The sequence below is a fragment of the Danio aesculapii genome, chromosome 8, assembly GCF_903798145.1.
Source record: "Danio aesculapii chromosome 8, fDanAes4.1, whole genome shotgun sequence".
NCBI lineage: Eukaryota > Metazoa > Chordata > Actinopteri > Cypriniformes > Danionidae > Danio > Danio aesculapii.
Window position 1 is genome coordinate 54,450,673 of NC_079442.1, and position 25,020 is coordinate 54,475,692.

At 35.9% G+C, this 25,020-nt stretch overlaps 1 protein-coding gene across 1 annotated transcript in view; it reads left to right on the forward strand.

Annotated features, from left to right (window-relative positions):
- The window catches only part of cep120 (centrosomal protein 120), a 50,661-nt gene that overhangs the window by 11,940 nt on the left and 13,701 nt on the right, over window positions 1-25,020 (forward strand). The window contains exons 7-16 of the mRNA XM_056464212.1: window positions 1,858-2,082; window positions 3,723-4,080; window positions 7,165-7,333; window positions 10,932-11,081; window positions 11,684-11,866; window positions 14,877-14,970; window positions 18,913-19,047; window positions 19,343-19,432; window positions 19,946-20,038; window positions 21,548-21,709. Coding sequence (XP_056320187.1) covers window positions 1,858-2,082; window positions 3,723-4,080; window positions 7,165-7,333; window positions 10,932-11,081; window positions 11,684-11,866; window positions 14,877-14,970; window positions 18,913-19,047; window positions 19,343-19,432; window positions 19,946-20,038; window positions 21,548-21,709 — 1,659 coding nt within the window. The remainder of the gene's footprint in view (window positions 1-1,857; window positions 2,083-3,722; window positions 4,081-7,164; window positions 7,334-10,931; window positions 11,082-11,683; window positions 11,867-14,876; window positions 14,971-18,912; window positions 19,048-19,342; window positions 19,433-19,945; window positions 20,039-21,547; window positions 21,710-25,020) is intronic.

The window sequence follows — 25,020 nt, forward strand, 5'->3', positions numbered from 1 at the left end:
TACAATGTAGATTGTGTCAAAGCAGTTAAAGCAAATTAGCGAAGTTTAATATTGATAGGACTTTTGCTTTTAAATGGTTTATGTAGAATCAGTTTGAACCTCTTCACTGATTTGTTGGTTTGCTTCTTCAAAAGTTAAACAGAAGAACTCCCTGTCTAAGGTTTCAAATGCCTGCGGTAAAGTATTAGGGGTGGAAGTGCCAGGGTCATCTAATTTGTGTGAAATTCAGGGTCTGGTTATTCAGAAATAATCCACAAGGATTTTGGATAACGGATTGGATCACATCTTGAAAATAGTTTTTTCAAAAGTAAAAATCGGATTACATAATTGGATTACAACACTTAATACAATCTTAGTTTTGATCCGGATCAAACCTTTAGTTTGGGTTTTTCAGACCTCCAGAAAACCTGGATTAAACTGACCTGGATTATTGAAAACTTTATCAAATAATAATATATTTGGATAATGCATTACCTTACAAGATATCCTATTTATTCATAAAATTTTAATTGTGTTTGTTCATCCATCAGGCTACAGTAATTAGGTAGGCTTTAACATATTCAGCCTTTCATTATAGGCCTACAGCAATGTAGAAAGAGTTTGGCCTCATAAAATAATCCCCCAAACAGCGGTCAAAATTGACCAAAAACAATACATTTTATTCTGTCACTAATTGATATATATATATATTCATCACAATGGAAAATATTTCTGTAGAATATTTATTAGTGATGCATGCAATGATTTCAGAATAACCAAATAAATGCAAAGAATGGCAATCACAGATTGTTAAAATCACGTTCAAGAATTGCAAAAAGAGACTGAAAGGGCAGAAGCACAGCTTCATCTGGCAGAGGAACAACTGACTCTGACCAAACTGCAGCAAAGCAAGGCCAGACTTGAGATCTGCCTCCTAAAGGCTACGCTCCGACAAGCTGCTCTCTCCACATCAGATGAGGAAGTCTGAAATTATTGTGGAGTTTTTGACATTAAGTCTTTTTTTTTAATTCAATACATCTTTATTTGAAACTTGTTGTAAATATCCTCATTGTACAGTGTTTGTGTTTTGGTCTCAGATGAGCGGACTGTTGGAAGAGGATCGGGTGGGGGTTTTCTTGTTTTTAGTTTATTTTATTTTTTAAATGTGTGTGTGTTCATTTCAAATAAAAATAAAGTTATATTGACACCACACTAGCTACTTGTTGCTCTTTACATATCTATAGTTCTACATTGTGATTTCCTATCCTGTTTGAGCACTGGTTATCCTAGTGCAGATCAGATTGATCCAATTCGATGTTGCTTTGAAAAAATGGCTCAAAAAATAAGCTGGATTATGTGATTACTAAGTCCGGATCAATTTTATTCGGATTAAACCTTTTGAAAAACCGAGCCCAGGTGTTAAAACAAAACTCATTGGATTACATCTGACGTATCCCATCCTCTTTTAACCCCTTCCCTTAAGATCTTGGTATAGGGTCTCGTGGCAAGGACCAATAGATGAATTTATTTTAGACTTAAATTTGTCCCTTGTGCTATTGATTTGCTGAATTTTAATGGAAAGAAGTAGCTACTTTTTTGTCTTATTAATGTTGTTTAATGTTTGTCTGAAGTGTGTGGTGTGGTATATATGTTGTAAATCTATTACGCTGCAGAATCAGGTACAATAAAGTTTACAGTTACAGTAACAAAGCAGCGACGCAGGTGATGCTTAAGACCCATTCACCCCAAGCATGATAAATATAAATAGATTTGTGTCTACACAGACAAATGACAATGATCAGTGTATTTTTAGGTGCTGCTTTTAATTGTTTATTGTATGTCTGTGTATGTATGTACCGAATTGTCTCTTACACACAGATTCATCTCTGCTGTGGAAATCAGTCCCTGGGAAGTACTGACATCAGTCTGGCCGGTTTATTCAAGAGCAGTTCCGATCTGAACAAACACTCGTCCACTATTGAGGGTGCGTTCATCCTGCAGCCTCCGAATCGCTCCAAACCCAGCCTGCAGACGGTTCCCGCAGAGCTGCAACCCACAGTGGGCATATCAGTGACGCTGAGACCTGAAGACCTCAATAATCAGGTGCGATTATGTGTGATTGAGTTATCAGAGTGTTACATGTGCTTTCATTGCAGTTTGTAGGGCTACATAATATATTGTTTCAGCATTGATTTCACAATGTGCACACCTGCAATGTATGTACAGTTGAAGTCAAAATTATTGAATCATTAGCCAATTAGGCAAGTCATTGTATAACTAATTTGTTCTGGAGATGATCCAAAGCTAATATTGATTAAGGGGGCTAATCATATTGAGCTTTAAATGGTTTTAAAACATTTAAAAACTCTGAATATTAAATTATTATTTTCTTTTCAGTTTTAACCCAAAGAATGACCAGTCTGTCAGATGAACAAGAGCTGGAGTCAGAGGTTCAAATAAATAAATAAAGTTTACTGAAGATAGTTTGCAGTTTCATCAGCAGAAGCCAGCTTGAGGTCCTAGGCCGCTCTGCTTACAATCATAAATCAACATCAATTATACTCATTAACTCACATATAGAGGTGTTCTAACCTGATTGGTTAACACACAGATAGACTAGGAAAATTTCCCTGTGTGTGCGTGCGTACAATTCTGAACAATATCTCAAGCATATAAACGACAGACATCCGCTAGAGTGTTTAGAGCTGACCCCAGACCTTTGAAACGGATCCACAATCAAATAGAACACACACACTTGAAGTACAATCTGTTTCTTACCCAAGGCTGAGTGTACTCTCAGCCGTCTTTATTAAAACTGGTTAAAAACCGGTGTAATCTACATTCAGGCAGTTAAAATATCCTAACTACACAAAGTCTATCTTGAATAAAAAGTAGAATCACTTTAAAAGAATTAACCGGAAGAATAGCAAAATCACCTGAGACATTTTAGACTGTATTAACTCATAGAAATAACTATAGAAACAGTTGCATCCAGTCATCAGCCCTTCAGTTCCACTCGAGGTCTCCGTGACCTCTGACCTAGTTTGGTGGCTCCTGAAAATAGTTACAAAGAGACAGGCAAATGCACTGAACATTCTTATATTAAGCAATGTGTTAACTTATTCATTATTCAAATAATGATATTAATAAAAATAATGAGAAACGGGATAAACGTTGATCCACACCGAGACTGATTGGAAGGCAGAAATCCGAATCTATTAAGGATTTTATTTGATCTAGTCAGAGTTTATTTAGAGTTTCTAATCAGAATTATTGAAGATACAAAAACTAAACGTTTTTGTTTGAGTCTCTTTAAGTGCAAATCTTGCTCCCGCCCCTTTTCAGAAGAAGGCTTAAAAATGTGAAAAAAGACCAGTTTAAAACTCTTCATTAAATACAATGACAATGTCTCTTATGACTCAAATAAAATTGCTCTATTATTATGGATTTGTTGATGTTTTTATAAACGTTTTTGAATTATGATCTCATTAACATATGCTAATCCATGTTTATGTACACATTCAGATGTCTTTAGTCAAATGTGTGTAGTGTGTGTGTTCTTTCTTTCTTTATATTTACTGCAAGCAAAAAAAAAGGCTTTTTATAAGTACTTAAATGTTTATTGCCTAATGCCAATTTATAATTTGTCTAATCAAGTTCCTGACTGTGGATCTAGTTGTCTATGGGATGTAATTCTGTGGACAGCCCTCAGTATTTTTTAACAAGGATCTTTGTGTAAACAGCTAGACATGCCCACTGAGAATGGCATTAAAACTCCGGTGAAGAAAGGCCGTGTTCCAGCCGGCCGTCAGGAGGAGTGTGTTTCCCTGCAGAGCCCGTCAGCGCTCAACAGATCTCCAGATCCTCCGCTCAGATCTACACACACTTCACCTGAACACCAGCACTCTGAGAGCGAAGCCGAGAGTCTTTCAGGAGATGTCAGACAGGCCCCACCCACAGCACATCACCGGCAGGCCTCGCCCACATGGCATGACAGATATGCCCCGCTCATAACACATGAAAGACTGGCTCCACCCATATCAGATGACAGACTAGCTCCACCCACAACGAATGACAGGCTAGCTCCGCCCACAACACATGGCAAGTGTTCAATAATGTGTTTATTTGTTTTATGATGGTTTTAGATTTTTTTTGTTAGATTAATTGCTGAAGCTTTTATCATTAATTCACTCAGTATTACTCCGTATTATGATATTGACCTAAGCTCTAAAATACAATAACATTATTATTATTATTATTATTATTATTATTATTAAACAGGAATAATAATAATAAAAAAATATGTAAAGTATTGCTTTATAAATCTTCAAATTGTTTCACCTAATAATAAAAGTCCAGGTCTTTCCACAAATAGAGTTAACTTGGGCAGGCCGCCCAGGTATATTAACGGCCGCACAAGTTTATTTGGTGGTGACGCATGAATAATACTATTATTATCATCCGTTTACACTTTTTTTGTATCCTCCAAAGAAAGCCAAACATTGGAGATCGAATAACTAGTAAAAAACTTCTCTCCTTCTGCATGTTTCCTACTGCTGGTTCTGTGTGTGCGAGATCTGTCAACACTCACACAGACAATCACATGCTCTGCAGACCCACCACAGAGACGCTCCTTTTCCGCTGATTTGCATCTGACTGTAGTTTCTGAATCTCCTAAAATGTCCAGGATTCTGGTTTTACTTTCGCTTTCTAAAGTTGCTGTTATTAGCATTTTTGCATAACCATTTTGCAGCTGACTGCGCACGCACAGCAGCGAGAAAACATTAAATTATTAATTATTTAACAAACAACTCAGATATAGTTTACTATGAGAGAAATAAATGACTCTATACTGACTGCAAAATATTTGTACACCATTAGTACTAGTTAATCAACTAATTTGCCTTATTTAAATAACCTACACATTTTATTCTTGTAATTATTATAATTTCTAGCAATATTGCCTATTTTATTCATTTTTTTTCTGGTATTTATTTCTCATTTTCTGTATATATTTTATAAATTGAATGATGTTAATATATTAAATACTTTATACGCGTCTAAAATGCTTTGGCAATACAAAATATCATGCCAATAAAACATTAGAGAGAGAAAGAGAGCAGCTTTAACCTGTCAGACATGGCTTCTAAAAAGCATAAAAGTAAAAGAAACAGTGGATTTATTTTTACCTCAACAGCTTTTTTTAATATCTTATTGCAAAGAAAAGGAGTATAACCGTGTCATAATGAATAAAATATAGTTAAAAATCACAGGATTTATTTGGTTGTTGCATGTAGTTGACCATTTATGTGCTGTGGGTAAAAAGTATGTTTCAATTCGGCTACCACTGCAAGTATATTTCAACCTGTGGGAAGCACTGTAGTCTGATTAGTAAATGTCAATAATATCCAGCTGCAGACCCACACTCGTTTCAGGCACACACAATCCAGCGCAAACGATCTAGGCAAACCATAGTTATCCGATGGATGTTAATGTTATTAACGTCTTCTCGGACATCGTCATCAATATATTTTTATATTTATTGTTAATTACACAATAAACAATATTGTAAACTATTTAACAAATAAAGTGATCGTGACGAGCGACAGGGGAAGATTGTTTCTGATCACCATTCAATATAATAGACTGAACAGTTTACTATCAGTCATCATGATCAGTCATTATTTATATGACAGAGTCAGATACTCGTTTGCTGGCCTTGCTGTAACCGTTTTCATAGATGTATAAACGATCTAAATTGGACAGGTTTAATTTATATAATGGATTCATTATAATGAAGGAAATAGTAAGTTAATATGTACAGGCTATAATGCATCTTTACATGTAATACAAATCTTTTTACATTTAATAAATGTAGATCACTATAGTATTATTTTACTCCAGTAATTGAATAGTGTTTATTTGCTTAATTTTCTAATAATTTTCTTATTAATGTTTTCCTCCATTTAATACTATAGAAGTTTATAGTAAGTAATATATTGTTTTTATATTGTTTTTAAACCATAAAGCACTGGTAATTTGTGGTAATTATAGCTGCAACAAATATAGTAATACCGACAAATAAACTGTTAGTAATACATTTGAAAAATAATATATATAGCACTAACAGTTTAGTAAAAGATAAAGTTGTTTATCAGTTAATATATTAATTTTAAATTATTAGCTATAGTATTTCATTTTATTGTAATGCATTATTGTTTGTTTTTTATATTTTACTACTACAAAACAATTTGAACTAAGGATGACAACATTAAGATCCTTAATTAGTTTATTACTTAATCCTACAATTAGACAGTTTATTATGTTTTCTTTGTGTATGTAGATACGTGAATAAAGTCATAAATCTTTAACTAATTATTTTCATTTAGGCTACATAATTTGAGTTCTTCAAAACTGCACAGATGTTAAAATGATTGTTACGATATAATAATAAAATAATGACTGAAATGGGAAACCCTAAACTGTTCACAAACCATATATGGTTTACCTAGATTGTGTGTGCTAGATTGTGTGTGCTAGATTGTGTGTGCTAGATTGTGTGTGTGTGGTCTACAGCTGAATATATCACGTAAATGTTAGTTAACGGATTAAATTCAATAGTAAAAAAGGCAGATTTCTTACCGTTACTCTGGTAATAATAGTTAAAAAAATACAGCTGAATTTTATTAGTTATTAACTCCATTGAATAAAGCATTTATGACTTGTAATCAGGTTACAAATATTATGTTGATGTGTTATTAGGCATTAACTAAGAAATTAATATCACCTGTAATATTAATAAACTTTCAAGGTGACTTCAGGTAAATTAACTGATGTTAATTGTTGGAGCATTAATGTACAAAAGCTCTATAAATGCTCAAAGAATTTGATCAATATTTCAGCATGTCCAGATTAACATGGAAATGTTCATGTTTGAACTATTAAACTTATTAGCCAATTAAGTCTCCAAGCATTTGATGCTGTTATGAAAACCACAGCAAAACACTCTCTAAAAGATTAAATGATAAATAGATATTTACAGTATTTTGAAGTGCACAGGATATCACTACATGTTCATTATCTCCATTTATTGATTATTGGCATGTTTGATAAATTCGTTCACTGCTCTCTCAGCTGTGTGTTTCTTATTCTCAGCCAGTAAAAAGTAAATGTGTGTGTTTTCAGATGTTCCCGATGTGCTTGTGCAGACTGAAGCTGACGGTGCAGACTCCTCTGTCTCTGTTTCTGCCCCAAAGATCTCCATTCCAGCCTCCGCTCATCACTTCTGCTTCTCTCTGGACCTGCGCAGCATCCGAGACCTCAGGACCAGCTCACCTGTTAACTGCTTCCTCAGGTGAGGCTTTGAAATCTGCTGTTTTATTGGATGCTTGACGTAATCTCAACTGAAACATGAGGAGAGGGCAGTACATAGTGTAACTCCTCCTCTTTTTAAAATCAGCCAATAGCGTGTTGTTTTTTCTCACCGCTCTGCCAGTGAGAGTGGTTGAGCTCAAGCGCAAATACATGCAAATAAGAAGAAGGGGGCGGGGCAAGTCAGATACTAGAGAGCATTTGATTGGTCAGAAGATTTGTTGAGAAACTGAAGTATGAGGTGACAACTAAAAATCTTTGATCCAGGCGGAAGAGACAAACTGCAAGATTTGTATGTTTATATCAGGTTTATGTCTTCTGAATGTGAATTTTGTCTTTGTTTTGGAGACACTAGATTAAGATATCTAAGGTGCAGTAGGTGATCTGCCTAAATGCTAACTGGTTAGCATAATATCTTTGAAACACTGTCCCTCCCCTGCTGTCCAAAGCCACGCCTCCTGAAATCACGAACACGCCCATTAAAGATGACAGAGACCCACTAGATCATGTCATTCCCCAGTTAGAAAACTTTATATTACAAGTCCCAACGAAAAACTGTATTATATCTAGCAACTTTCAGTTGTGTAGCAGCAGAACTTGACATAATGTGCAATATTTCATGCATTCAAGGATCGCTGGTCTTACACGCTTTGTCCTAAAGCCACTGCTGTATGGTTTGTGGTTGGCAGGTGGGTGCTGGAATTACACTTAATACAAAGCCACACTTGAATGTTATTTCAGAGTAAATATTCAGAGTAGCGGTGAACAATATAGGGAGCGGCACAGGCTGACATTGATCAGAAATGACCCAATGTGAATATAAAAGCTACTTCAGCTCAGTAAAGCAGGCGTAATAATGCTATTTACTGATGTTCTGTTGTTAAACTAAATATAAATCGACATTATGGATGCTGTAAAAGGACATTATGAAACTGAAAATAGTCACATCAATCTATCACCGGGAGATTTCAGTGGCTGAACGACACTTCTGTGCATATAACCCATTCATAACAACACAATCTACATCAAGACTTTAAAACAGAACGTATTTAAAAAATACTTGGCCATGGTGTCGTCCATCTCCAGCAGCAAAACTAACTCCAATATTGATTCAGGATTTTAAAGTTTTGATTCAGCATTAGTTTTTACTGCTGTCACTCTCTCTCGTGTGCACATGAATGCACGTGCACATGCAAACGGCGGATCTGTGTGAACAGGGGTGTGTTCTCCGTACGTGGATTACTCAATTAGCTGGATTTGGTTATTGACGATTTGACACAATCCAGGATCGTTTCGTTCTTCAAAACTCATATGAGAGTTGTTGTCATAGCAACAGTTCTGGTAGCTCAAACCTGCTCAGGAGCAGGTTTATTTCATGTTAACAGGATTAGATTGGGTCTGTTCGAGCAAAGGTAATACTGAAAGTATGTACTGAATGCTGATATTTTCCTACAGTAATAACCTATATACACTTCTGAAAATAGTAAAATGGTTTTAAAAAATTGTGTGTAGATAGACAGATAGACAGATAGACAGATAGACAGATAGACAGATAGACAGATAGACAGATAGATAGATAGACAGACAGACAGACAGATAGATAGATAGATAGATAGATAGACAGATAGACAGATAGACAGATAGATAGACAGATAGATAGATAGACAGATAGATAGATAGATAGATAGATAGATAGATAGATAGATAGATAGATAGATAGATAGATAGATAGATAGATAGATAGATAGAAAGAAAGTAAAATAATTAAAAAATATATGAAAATAAAACTTATGTAATCTGCATTCCAAAATAAAAGTATAAAAACTGTCATGGGGTGTTCTCTCCCCAAGGGGATCAAAGAGAACATTTATTAATATGGACTTTTACACGTACTACTTTAATGTACTGGTCCAGCTTTAGTATAATTTGTCTATGATAATAGACCACATGCACAAAAATCAACTGGGTTTTTTTGTTTGTTTGTTTTTAAAGAAATAATAATTTCTGCAGTCATTCACGTATAGTGAGATAATAGCCTATGATGGTGATTTGATGCTTCGCAAAAGTTTCAGACACCTTCATCATGCTTTTTTGATGCAAATTTAATTAAACAGCCATTTATTAGGATACTTGAATAGGCCTATAATAAAGAAGATTCACTCTAAATTTAAAAGTAAATAAATTGCTGAAAACTCTTGATACATGAAAGTATAAAGCCTGAAACCCACAGCAAATGTGGAAAGTTATTGTGCATCATATTTACTAAACCGTTTACTACAATTTTATATGATTTAGCTCACGTGGATAATTGAATATTAATCAGATGATGTCATAACGCTGCTGTGCCATCAGCCAATCGTTGCATTGCTGATTATGATTTAGAGGATCTATAGATCTGTCCTTCACAACACACAGCAATCTCAGATCAGTTTATTTTATAGTTTTATAGTTCCAGACATTTTAATCTGATTGACGAACTTGTTTAAAGAACCAAATTAGCGTTCAGTGAACACATTAGCCAGAGATTTCGGAACACAATCACCTACTGCAGCTTTAACATAAGAGCTTGTAATGTTCCTGGGTCTCCCGTTCTGGGAGTCAATACCTGATTCCAAAACGATTCTGTACCTACATTTTGTCTGCTGTACGTTTACATTTTTTACATCTTTACATTTGAACTAGAGTTTGAGCTATTATATGCCTCTGGTAATGATTGTAACCTCTGTATGATTTATTTGAAGGGTTATTCAGGATGAAGAAACTCTGAATGTATTATTTAAACAGCAGATTACAACACAAGAGCAAAGAGTACTTATTACAAAGAAGAGAGCATTACAAATTTGAAATTTGTTTATCATTAATATATATTAATTGAGCATCGCTGCGTAAAACATGTACTGGATAAGTTGGCGGTTCATTCCGCTGTGGCGGACCTAGATTAATAAAGGGACTAAGCTGAAAAGAAAATGAAGGAATATATAAATTGTATAATTAATCAGATCAGATTAATCAGATTTCTCAATTTATTTAGAACTTCAGGGCAAATGACTGAGTCAAAATGTTGAAGTGTAAAGTATAAAACACTTAAAAAAGTAATGATTAAAGGTCCAACATAAACAACTAAAATATTGCTCAAGTAAACATTGTGCTTTGAAGATTGCAACCTTCTCACAACACACAATGTTATTCATGTTAATTTGTTAAACACCTAAATTAATATGTTGGAAAAAATAGTGAATAAAATGTTAATAAACAGGAAAAAATCTAAAGAAACATTAAAAAAAAGATCTACATTTAATATTTGTTTTTGCAATATCTTATTTAAATTTAAATGTATGTAAATGTGTCTTTCCGTTGCTAATGTTCGGTGACCAAACTCTTATTTTAATGCATAAATCTGTTTTATTAAATGCACCAGACTTTATTGGCTGTGTTCACAGAGAAATGCATAAAATAATGAGTTTTCAAATGTGCTCTTTTATGCATCTCTATCCTGATGTGAAATTTTTGTCCTGTCGCCCAGCCCTAATTAACTAAATTACAGTGTACAGTGGTGTTCTAACCCAGATTTCTGTCATCAGATACGCGTATCAGTTCTTTGGTAGTGCAGCTCCCATCATGACCAGCCCGGCGGTGGAGGTGAAGAAGAGCACGGAGGTGTTTTTACCACAGTCTTACTGCGCTTTCGACTTCGCAGCTCTGCCCAATCAGCTGCAGGACACTTTCCTCAGGTCAGACCACTTTAGATATGATGCATGCGTTTCTAAAGGCTTTGAAGGGGCCGCTCACCCAATAACACAGTTTTTATCTTTAATTATTCCCCCTCAAGTGGTTCCAAACCTGTGTGTGTGTGTGTGTGTGTGTGTGTGTGTGTGTGTGTGTGTGTGTGTGTGTGTGTGCGTGTGTGCGTGCGTGCGTGCGTGCGTGCGTGCGTGCGTGCGTGCGTGCGTGCGTGCGTGCGTGCGTGCGTGCGTGCGTGCGTGCGTGCGTGCGTGCGTGCGTGCGTGCGTGCGTGCGTGCGTGCGTGCGTGCGTGCGTGCGTGCGTGCGTGCGTGCGTGCGTGCGTGTGTGAGGGGGGGGTGCTGGGGGTTGGGGCTGGTATTCATGAACACCAAATGTCCCCACAAGTATAGCAATAGCAGTACATGTTGATGTTGTGTGTTGATTGTTTTGGTCTCCATGAGGGAAAGAGCTGATCAGTCAGACAGAATGGAGGAGTGTGGAGATGGGAATATAGTGTGAGGGAATATAGAGTCCGTACAGTACATATATCATTACAGCTGTGAGGACAGACCATAACACATGAACACATAGTGTATGTGTGTGTGTTCAGGGTTCCTCTGCTGGTGGAGATGTGGCACCGAGAGCCGGGTTCTGGAGATGTTCTGCTGGGTTCTGTCAATATTCTTCTGTCTCGGCTGCTGAGCTCAGAGAAAACCCGATTCCTGGATGCGTCTGGACGGCAGCACTGGAGGAGGAGCTGCACAGAGAGAGTACCTGTCAGGACAGCAGACGGGTGTGTGGAGCAAACACACACACACACACACTTCTCAACACTGACACGCTGCAGCTTCACACACACAAACATGCATACACACACGGCCACGCTTTCATTATCAGTGTTCGCTCACACACATGCACTTTCTCATACGCACGCACGCACGCATGCACGCACACACACGCTCACACACACACACGGTCTCATTATCAGCACTTGCTCACACACACATGCACTCTCTCATATGCACACACACACACACACACACACACACACACACACACACACACACACCCACCCACACACACACACACACACACGCCTGATGAGGAGCGAATAGAGTTTGCCAGGGCTCCATACACTCACTATTTGACAGCAGCTTTTCAGAAAGTCATGATGTAGGGTTTACAATATCTTAAAGGGACAGTTCACCCAAAAAAGAAAATCCCCTCACTGTTTACTCACACTCGAATGGCAAAATGGTTGAGTTTCTTTCTTCTGCTGAACACAAAAGAAGATGTTTTGAAGAATGCTGCATAAAAGCAGCCTTTGAAATCCATAGTAGGAACGAAAAGGTGTGTGCGTGTGTGTCTGTGTGTGTCTGTGTGTGTCTGTGTGTGTCTGTGTGTGTCTGTGTGTGTGTGTGTGTGTGTGTGTGTGTGTGTGTGTGTGTGTGTGTGTGCGTGCGTGCGCGTGCGTGTGTGTGTGTGTCTGTCTATCTTTGATTTTCTATGTGTGTGTGTGTGTGTGTGTGTGTGTGTGTGCGCGTGCGTGTGTGTGTCTGTCTATCTTTGATTTTCTATGTGTGTGTGTGTGTGTGTGTGTGTGTGTGTGTGTGTGTGTGTGTGTGTGCGTGCACGTGCCTTTGTTTTTATGTGTGTGTGTGTCTACTATATATAGTGTGTCCATCTTCTGGGCTGTATAATGGTTAACCTTCTCCAGTATAGTTGATAGAGTCCAGCATTACACTAATCTCACCTGCAGGTGGCAGCACAAAACACACAATGATGAAATGTAAGTCTGAAGTGTATCTAAGGCCCTGTTTACACTACTAGTTTTAAAACACACAAGTTTTACTGCACTATGCTGGAGTTTTTGAGCCCTGAAAACGGAGCGTTTTGGAAACGCTGGAGAGGCCGTTTTCATTCTAAAACACTGCTGCTCTGTCTCAGTGTGGATAGGGGAAACAGAGACATTTAGGCGAGGACATTTACCTATCTGATTGGAGCTTTTCCCTCAATATTAAGTAGACTACCTACACACAGTTCAGTCCTGCATCCTCTCCTTGTAAGTTCAGACTTCTCAAGTTTGATATGGGAAACAAACTCATAAGGAATCATTGGTAAATCTTCAAAGGGACCAGTGTACTGTATAACCTCATTCACATCACTCTGGCTATGCTGTTTCACTATCTTAACAATAAAACAAAAACATGAAATAATGAACTGTCAATTTTAATTTGATATTAGCAACTTCACAGACACCAAAAATGTTGAGGCGTCGTGTAGCTGCACAGTATGACCGTCATCTTCATGCATATTTATAACAAAATGGAGTCGATAACATTACTGCCTCCTTTTATTTTCTTTGAAAATACGAAACATAGCCTCTCTTTCATTGAATATCAGTTTTAATAATCAATAATGGACATTATAAAAGTATAACGCACAATAAGTTTATACATAAAGGCAAGCGATCAGTCAGATGTGCAGAATCAGTGTCCGTAGTTAGTTTAATGAATATATTAACCTAACTTATCTTTGCACTCAGCTAAAACACATTACCTGAGAACAAGTAATAGAGTCAAAACACCAAAGTCTGGGAATATGTCGCTAGATATAGACAACAGGATGAATTAAATATCACGTATAACAAATATAGTGAGATTAGATCCAGCGGTGGATCCTTGATGAACAGTCTGACACACACAGCTCTCATATGGGTATGTGCTCAAAGCACGCTGCAGTGCATGCCAGCGTGTGTGTGTGTGTGTGTGTGTGTGTGTGTGTGTGTGTGTGTGTGTGTGTGTGCGCGTGTGTGTGTGTGTGTGTGGTCATGTGATGTGCGTTTTCACCGTTTTAATGTAGACACAGAGCTGTTCAGAAACGCTGGGTTAAATGCTATTGTGGACGTGGATCATTCTAAAACACAGTTTTAAAACTAAAGTGTGTTGGTGTAAACGGGGCCTAAAGCAGGGGCGTCCAAACTTGGCACTAGAGGGCCGGTGTCCTGCAGATTTTAGCTCCAACTTGCCTCAACACACCTGCAAGGATGTTTCTAGAAAGCCTAGTAAGAGCTTGATTAGCTAGCGTAGGTGTGTCTGATTGGGGTTGGAACTAAACTTTGCAGGACACCGGCCCTCCAGGACTGAGTTTGGACACCCCTGATCTATAGTGTGCATCTGTCTGGACACTATATAGATCATTATAAAATGCACTTTATCTGTTGATATTGAACTTTTTTCAGTGCATAAATAGTTTTCTAGAATGTGGAAAACCAAACAACGTTAATCTTTTACTGTGAGCACAATATAATAATATAATATTTTCTTCTGTGTCTGATGAGCTTTACAGACTCTTTAAAATCTCTTTGACCAGCAGGTCATCTCGTATTTTACAGTGTCCTTATTTTGTGTCGAGTCTCCTACAACAGCTTTAAAAGCATCTTAGGTCAGAAAACTCTGTCATTTTTTCAGAATATGCCTTCAGTATTAGAATCATGTTGCAGTCATCTTGATATGAATCAGTTGAATCAATTCTGCACTTAAGGTCTGTGAGCTCCTCCCTCTTCAATAAGCCAAGACTCTGCTCTGATTGGTCAGATGGACAAGTCTGTTTCTTTCAGTATCTTTTCCATGAGTGCCTACATATATCACAGGAGGCGGAGTTATGCAAATGAGTTACTTTGATCATGTTTCTGTAATTCAGTAGCAGGCAAAGATTTAAAAATATAAAGCATAAAAATATTCAAAATATAAATCATTATATCACCTCTGAAGTGTTTTGTGTGTGTGTGTGCGCGCGTGCAGGTCTGAGAAGCTGGCTGAGCTCTGTTATGTGGCCGTTCTCGAAGATCTTGGCTTTGTGAAAACTCAAGACATCCTCGTCTCTGAATCCTCACAGGTGCGTCACGACTCTTTACTCAACAGCTTATTTTAGAAGATGAACACTAAAACCATCGCTCAAAAAAACATTTTAGTTCACTGACATTAAATTAGATATTCACAATAAATTAAAACTGGAACTAGGAACACTCACTAAAAACCAACTAAAATAAGATAGTAATCAATAATTATTTATTTATGTATTAATAATATTAACATTTATTTAATAATAAATAAATATTAGTTTTCAGAAAGAATTATTACCCATTCTGTAGTGTAAAATCTGAGCTGTTTAGAGAAAAAACACTTTTACACACAAACATATCGGAGTAAACACACAAGCATCTTTACTTTGTAAAACATGTTCTAACTAACATTAGCAATTTTTCATCTTCAAAATGACCTTTACTATAGCTTCATTCAAGAGTAGAAAGTAAAGTATTTGATTTTGGACGGTAGTGACATAAAAATAAATACAAATAAACTCAGATAGAGCACAGAATCTTGACACATTGGAATTGGAATGTTTTTATTGTCCCCGAAGGGCAATTAGGTTTACTGCAATAGCCAACAGTTAACAGCAACAGGTCACACTCGAACAACATGGAGTAACATTAAACAATCAAATTAATCATAATCAGGTAAAAAAAAAAAAAAAAGAAAATAAAAATAAAACATACAACTTAAATCTTATTACGTAACGCAACTGCAGTTGGAACAAATGAATGCGAATATCTGTTGGACCTTTCCCGTCTGTATACCTTACTGATGACAGGAGGCAAAACTTTGAATAAAGTGGGTGGTTCTCATCTACACGTGTCCAATACTGTTAAGATTTATGCCTAAAATCTTTAAAATAAAAAAGATAAATGAACATTTTTGAAAGTCTATTTTTACTTGTCACTCTCAAATGACCATGCCAGCATATTGCTGCAAATGTTAAGAGACCCAATAAAAAAAGATTAAAATGTCCTAATAAGAGGCCTGTCCACATTAAATCCTTTCAACTTCCTCAAGTAAAACGATCACTGATATATACTTAAGTACAGTAGTGACGTAAAAATTCTGAATTTCTGTCCACCACTGCAACTGAAAGCTAGATTATTTTAGTAAATGGAAAACTAAACCTCTGCTCTGCTTTATCACTCTGATAAACTACAATTACTAAATCTGAATGTATAAAAACTAAACTGAAATGCGTTCACAAATAACAACTGAACTAAAGCAATCCATAATTGAGTACGTTTACATGGACACCAATAATCCGATTTTAATACGATTAAGACAATCCTCTGATTAAGAGTCGACCATGTAAACAGCGATTTCTGATTAATCTAGATATATCCAGCTGCAGAACCACACACGTTTCAGGCACACACAATATAGCACACACGATTTAGGCAAACCATATATGGTAACTTAATAACTAACTCCTTAGCATTATCGCCACCTATTGAATTTCACGAATATGGTTTCCCATTTCAGTCATTATTATTATATGGTAACCATCATTTTAACATCTCTGCAGTTTCTGAACTCAAATTATATAAATAAAAATAATTGGTTAAACACTTATGACTTTATTCATGTGTCCACATTCACAAAGAAAACATAATAGACCGTCTAATTGTAGGATTAAGTGTAATAAACTGATTTTAATATTATCATACTTGGTTAAAATCACTTTGTTGTAAAATATAAAAAGCAAACAATAATGTGTCACATTAAAATGAATTACTATAGTTAATCATAAACAATATATAATATAGCTATAAACTGATTATCTTAACTGATTAAACTACTATCTTTTACTAAACTGTCACAGCTGTTATATATATATTTACTTATTATTATTATTATTTTAAAATTAATTATTAATAGTTAATTTGTTTCTATTGCTAAATTTTGGTTTAAAAACAATATATTGCTTACTATAAATTACTACAGTATTTAATGTGGGAAATCATTAATTAAAAAGGTAATAGAAAATTAAGCAAATGCACACTATTAAATCGCTTGAGTAAAATATTAATATAGTGTTATACATTTATTACATGTAAAAAGATTTTTATTACATATAATATGTATTATTGCCTATATTAACTTGCTATTATTTCCTTCATTAAAAATGAATCCATTATGTAAATTAAACCTGTCCAATTTAGATCTTTCAGCAAGGCCAGCAAACGATTCAGCGTGCGGTATTAAACTCTATTAAAACGACACTCTTCCAGCAGTTCATACTCGCATCCAATAAATGTTTGTCAGGGGGGCATGCAGGAAATGTTCCTGAATGAAAGTTAAAGTGCCAAACTGCAGTTAAAGTCCACAAATTAAAAATGAAACACCCAAAATTACGTAAAACTCCGGAGGATACGTTGGTAGTGGGGTGGCGCAATGATGTTAATCGAATTATGTGTTATAACATGTAAAATGGGATCATGAAAGGAACATTCAAAAAGCAGCTCATGTAAACACCTTAATCCTATTATTGTCTTAATTAGATTAGGCAAATAATTTGATTACTGATGTCCATGCGGGGCTCAACAATGACTGCCCGAAGGCCCAGGGCCAGCGTGCGAGATGCTCGGGCCAGTGTACAGAATGTTACTGGCCTGATCGGGCCAGTGCTGCCTTGTCACAAAAGTTTGGCTGCGACTGTCTGTCAATTGCGTGCAAATATATCTGTCTCGTTTCCCCCATCAGTGCGGTTTGTTTGGCATATGTGAATCCAGCAATCGCGCTCGCATCCGCGCCAAATCAATCAGTCCGAGATTGCCTGAATAAGATGGTCTCTGCTCGATTGATCCACGATTGTAGTGAGAAAACAAAACAATGCAACGAACTAACGACCAAGGCTATATATCACAGTGTATTATGATTGTGTTATAGCCATATATACGGGCCAGTAGAAAAAATCCTTAGCGTTGAACCCTGCCATGTAAATGTAACAAACTAAAACTAAACTGAAATGTACAGCAAATTAAAATAAATAGCAGAGAAATAAGACCAATTTTTAAAAGCGAAGCGGTTGACCTTCATCTGGAATGTGGAGGTGCGCTCGTTTTGCCAATTTATTTAATACATTTTGATTCAGTTTCCTATAACTAGGAATAAACTATGTGTTCTACAAACAAGTGTGTTCATGATGAGCCATTAAAAGTAGAATAATATAATAGGAAAATATCAGTTTGCATCATTAAGCAGCAGAACGAGCTGCTTTTAACATCTGAAAATCAATGGAAGCGAATAAAAGTGGGTGTCGAGCATAAAAGTTTCCAAAAGACTGCGCCGGTTTGTACGTGGAGAATAAGGGCTGCGTCTCAATCAGCACCCCAGCTCCCAAGGTCCTTCATCAGCAGGTCATGTGCACTAGTAAGGGCACTGATGATCTTGGTTTACTACACTGAGTGTGTCCTCATTGTTCATCATCAAAACTGGAGTTTAGAAACAACAGCAGAGCTAGTCATTGTCACATTAATTTGATATATAATATATTAAAAGGACATTACAGCTAAATAATGTGATAATTTCATAAACCAGAAACATTTCAACTACTATAAATGTTTGCTAGGGTGTTCCTACCATATCTAGCTATGTGTGTTCATGTGAAAAATAAGTAAATAAGGAGTTAATTTTAGAAAAGCAGCTCTTGCTACTTATTACGTTTGTTTATTTGGTTCACGAGATTGATATTTTGCACTTCTGAACTTCCATTAAGGGTGCATACAGTAGTGTGTATCAATGCGCCCTGATTTTCATGATGCATTGTGGGACTTTTCCAGTGAAATGAACCGTTTCCGCCCTGAAGAGTTTAGCAATTGAGACAGTGCTAAAAATGGCTGATGCCCTGATCAGTGCATTGACTAGTGAACAAGGGTGCTGATTGAGACACACCCAAGGTCACTAATAATCTTGATGAACAGATGGATTATGGGTAATGTGTGTGTGTGTGTGTCAGGGCCCGTCGGCAGCAGTGGCTCCTCCTGAGGGCCCCAGCGAGACTCTCACTCGACCCCGAGAGACCCTGGAGTACAAGGCAGCGCTGGAGCTGGAGATGTGGAAGGAGATGCAGGAGGACCTGTTCGATAACCAGGTGTGTGTATGTGTTTGTGTGTGCGAGTGTGTTTGTTTGTGTGAATTGCAAGTAAAGATTATGTTCCATAAAGATAGTTTGTGAATTTCTCTCTGTAAAACTATTAAAACATTATGATTAGATATCAATGGGAAGCTTATTTATTCAGTGTTTGGGGGATATATTAATCTTAATCTCCAAAAATTGACACTCGTGACTGGTTTTGTCATCCAGGGTCACATATTTATATTATTTACTAATTAAAAACAACTGTGTGCGTGTGTGTGTGTGTGTGTGTGTGTGTGTGTGTGTTCAGCTGAAGCAGAAGGAGCTGAACCACATGCAGGCACTGGCGGAGGAGTGGCGGAAGAGAGATCACCAGCGGGAGGCGCTCATCAAGAAGAAGGTCACAAAACACACACACACCTTTATACATATACTCTTCACACATATACATACACAAACACACAGATACACATTCAAAGACAAACACACTTAACAAATATATACACACTTAAACACTCAAAGCACATGCACACATACATACATACATATATACATACACTCAACACACATACTCAGTTAACACACACACACACACACACACACACACACACACACACATATATACATACATGCATACATATACAAACACACTTAAATCACTCAAGACAAACTCATGAACACTCAACACACACATACATGCATATACAAACACACTCACTCATAAACACTCAACACACACTCTGCACAATATCAGTGGCATATTTTTTTATTTTATGAGTGATGACTGACTCACATGTTTATTAATTAGTTAATTTTTAGGATAATCATTTTCTAATTGATCATTTAATGAGTGATGACTGACTTTATATTAATTGTTAATGCTGGTTATTGTGCTGCTGTGTGTTTGTGTCAGGAGCTGGAGTTCAGTCTGCTGGAGGAGCAGCTGCAGAAAACTCTGGCTGATCTGGAGCTCCGAGAGAAAGCTCTGGCCCATGCTGAGATGGAGGTCGGACATCTTTCATCCATCCATCCTATTTATTCATTTTATTTAATACATTTTAAAATGTAATTAATTTTATTTCTTTATTTGAAATTTTAAGTTTTAATTAATTTATTTAAAAATTTAATTTAATTTTTGTTTTATTTTATTTTAATTTACTTAATTTATTTTTTTTACATTTTTTTTATCATTTTTTAAAAATATTTATTTATTTAAAAAAAATATTTTTTATATTTATATTTTTACATTTATTTATTTTTAATTTCTTCTTTTTTATATTTATTTATTTAAAATTTTTATATTTATTTATTTATTCTTAATTTTTTGTTATTATTTATTTATTTATCTATTTTAAATTTGTTTTATTTTTATATTTATTTATTTTTAAGTTTATATATTTATTTAAATTTTTATACTTATTTATTTTTCATTTTATGATTATTTTTATGTTGTATTGAATTTATAATGATTATTTTTTTAAATGTTTATTATTGTTTTTATACTTCATTTATTTTAATTTTATTCTTTTTTTATATTTATTCCTTTATTATTTATAATATTTTATTATTTTTTATATTTATTTATTTATTTATTTATCTATGTTTTATTTTTTTATATGTATTTATTTATTTTCCATTTTTTCATACATTTTTTAAATATTTATTTATTTATTTAAACATTTATTTAACAGTAAAACCTCTTGATGTTTGAAATCTCTTTCTCAAGAGTGTCCTGCAGGGTTCCCACAGTCATAGGATTTTCTGGATTATCATGTAATTTTAAAAGCTCTAGTCCAGACATTGAAAGTCAGGGTTTTATATTAGTTTTGTGTAAGTCATGGAATCTCAAGACATTGTTTGTCATTTTAAAATTTGCTTCCTTCACATTTATTAAAGTTGGTGCTAGGCAAATATTAATCATGATTAATCACATCCAAAAAAAGTGTTGATGTAATTTAAGTCTGTGTAGTGAGTATATTTAGTATGCATGTATAAATACACACATGCATGTATTTAAAAAAATGTTTGTTCATTTTTAGATAAAAAATATATGTGTATGTGTGTGTATATATATATATTGTATTATTTATCTCTATATATTGTATAATGTTACTGGTTGAAACCTAAAGTGGTGATAAGGTCTTAAGATGCATGGAAAGAGTCTTAAAAAAGGTATTGAATTGCGTTGTATACATGAAATTATACTGATTCCTGTCTATACACTGAATAAGGTGTGTTGATAGCTGCTAATATTATACAGGCATGATAAGATATAATATACAAATGTACTTAGTATGGATGTATTATACAGTTTAAATGAGGTAATTGATGTATGTACACTATAGCAGAAAGATTATGATCACATTTTACAAATCAGTATGATTAGATCGGTACTTGTACTGTTAAGGTATAAAGTTGCATATAATAGAGCGTTGGGCAGTGTACAAAGAGAAAGTAACAGATTTTTTCCTTGTGTTTTGTATTACCGCTGACGTGGTGTGTGTGTGTTCTCCAGACGCAGCGGCTGCAGAGAGAGCTGCGCTGTGAGCATGAGTTGAGTCTGCGGGAGCTGCAGGACAGCGGCCGGCGTCTGCGAGAGGACTGCCAACATCAGCTGGAGCTGCAGAGGTCAAAGGTCACGCAGCTAGAGGATCAGCTGACCCGACAGCGACAGCAGGTGAACACACTGAACACGACCCCGGGGTCAAGAGGTCAGGGGTCAATGACGGCTGTCCATACTCACTAATACAGCAGTCACACACTCACGTCCTGATGGGCTACTGTCAGGGCTCTAGATTTAAGAACCATCTTGTGTGCTGCTGGGTCATTTTCACCCACTCTGGGCTGATTTTGAGGCTTCATTTGGGCTCTTCTTTTTCTGTGTTTCAGCAAATGTGATGATTTTTGCTGACAAATCTTATTTTGACACACATTTTGGGGGAAATGCTTTGAAACTTCTCAGTCTCATCAATACACTCTGTTCAGATTGACTCTCCTTTGGTGATGTTGGTGCCGTTTTTGCCCCATTGACTTCCATTATAATCACATTTACTGATGGCAAAGCCATGACAGCATATAATCCTGCATTTTTGATTGCTGCTGCTTTCCCCTGTTGGCAAGAGGTGCAATGTGTAAATTGTACTGTTGATCATCAATTGTAGTGCAAAAAAAGCGTAGTTAGGGCTGCACAATATATGGTTTCAGCATCGATACTGCAGTGTGCGCGTCTGCAATAGTCACATCGTCTGAATTATAGCTGCTAAGTTTAACTCTAATAATGTGAATTCATCAGTTGCATGTGTTTTTCAGGCCTGTGACTGAGCATTTCAAGAGAGTTTAAAACATTTGGACACATAAATTGATGTTTGGAGGTGTAAGAAAGATGAACTGTATTTAATTATTGATACGGTTTATGCGAAATGGAAAATAAGATTGGTTTAATTTCCCCATTGGCTGATAATTTGCTTGTTTTAAGGAAAAAAACTCTTAATTTTGACACTATTTTTACTTGCTCTAAGATTTTTTTTTAGATATTTGGACTAGAAATGGGACAAAGCGAAACAAAGCATCTTTTTACACTGTGATTATTCAATTTCTGTACCTGTTAGACTGTTAGACCCAATACTGTTAGGCCCAATCCCAAGTCTATTTTTGTACCCTTCCCTTTCCCCTTGGCCCTTAAACTAAGTGTGAAGGGTAAGGGCTTCAAAATTTACCCCAAAGAAATGGGTGTACAGCACTACAAGACCCGCACACGTCATCATGTGTCATCGTGAGCTCTTGCTTTATATGAGATCAGACGATGGCGACTGCTGTAGTTATTCCAGTTGGGTTATTTTTTGGTGTTTATCTTGAGGAAATCACTGAAGGCGTATATCATGTTATCATAACTATCTAATGTGGCAATAAGATCATAATACTGTGCATTTAACACCGTGGCCATATTCATCAGTGTAAACACACATGAAAACAACATTAACATTACAGCAGACACTGTAAACAGCTCATTCACAGACACTAGACATTACTGACAGGGTATTCGAGTGTCACAACGTTGTGGGACTGCTGTACAGGAGTTATGATTATGGATTATATATAGCCAAATTTAGCGGTTTTTATTTTAGGTTTTAGTTTTTTTTTTTAAGCATGACGGTAAAACACAAACGCAGTTATGAATATATTAAAACATGTGCTTGTTGTGAAAATGTATAATAATGACAAAAAAATACTAATTTGTGCATCTCCTTACTTCCGGATGTAACTATCGTGCCCTGTAGTGGCTGACGTATTCTGGGAAATTTTCTTACCCCTTGGAAAAATCATCATTCAAAGGGCTATTCACCCCTTCCCCTTAGCCCTACGCCTTCAAGCTAAAGAGAATTGGGACACCCCTACCCCTTCACGGGAATGCACAAAACGAGGGGTAAGGGAAAGGGCTGAGGGTTAAAATTGGGGTTGGGTGCTAGACTCCCCAGATTACAGTAGAGCTATTCAAGCCTTCTGAAACTGTGCTAATATCGCAGAAAAATAAAATATTGCAATATCAGATTTTTCCAATATCATGCAGCCCTAGTCTCCTTTTTTTAATGGAGTCATTGTGTGTGCGTGCGTGCGTGCGTGCGTGCGTGCGAGCGTGTGTGCGTGCGTGGAAGTTTTGCACACTAACCTTGCTATGTCTAAGGAACTCAAAATAAGACCCCTTAGCTCCCCAAACAGTGCAAGTGTATTTCTGCACACTCTATAATCTGCTGTTTTAGTCCACTGAACTCCAGATAAAAACCAGAAACTCTTTTGCACAGGTCTATCTAAAGGGTTAATGCTGCACACTGATGATCAACAGTACAAATGACACATTTCAAACACACATCCAATCACCGACAATACATCTCAATAAAAAGTCTATTTATGAACTCTGTTTACCAGTGTGGTTTAATTATCTTCCTCGCATTAACATTAGTTTAAGAGTTCTCCATATATAGTTGAAGTCAGAATTTTTAGCCCCCTTTGAATTATTTTCCTTATATTTCCCAAATATGGAGAGAGATTAGACTCAATAATAATTCACGCAAAAGACACGATGTCCACATGCGTAGCCAAATTCACGTACGTAAAATATTTATTTATACTTACAAAAACAATTCACATGCACAAAATAAAAATACATTTTCATAAAATACGTTTCACAAATGCAAAACACCATTTGCAAATATATAAGAGTTTACAAAAAGTTTTGAATGTTTAAAATTCACGAGTTCATCCTGAATGAGAATGTGCAAATCCTCTCTCACGTACGACTCACCCTGAATACGAGTGTGTGCATTTTTGAGACTTTGAAACTTTTTGTACACTCTTATATATTTGCAAATGGTGTTTTGCATTTGTGAAACGTATTTTATGAAAATGTGTTTTTATTTTGTGCATGTGAATTGTTTTTGTAAGTATAAATAAATATTTTACGTACGTGAATTTGGCTACGCATGTGTACATCGTGTCTTTTGCGTGAATTATTATTGAGTCTAATCTCTCTCCATACACAAATGATGTTGAACAGATTCAGGAATTTCTCACAGTATTTCCTCTAATATTTGTTCTTCTGGAGAAAGTCTTATTTGTTTTATTTCGGCTAAAATAAAAGCAGTTTTTAATTGTTTTAAACTCATTTTAAAGTCAATATTATTAGCCCCCTTAAGCTATATATTTTTGATAGTCTAGAAAACAAACCACTGTTATACAATGACTTGCCTAGTTACCCTAACTTTACCCTAATTACCCTAGTGAAGCCTTTAAATGTCACTTTAAGCTGAATACTAGTGTCTTGAAGAATATCTAGTCTAATATTATTTACTGTCATCATGACAAAGAGAAAATAAATCAGTTATTAGAGATGAGTTATTAACACTATTATGATTAGAGATGTGTTGGAGAAATCTGCTCTCCGTTAAACAGAAATTGGGGTAAATTAAACGAGGCTAATAATTCTGACTTCAA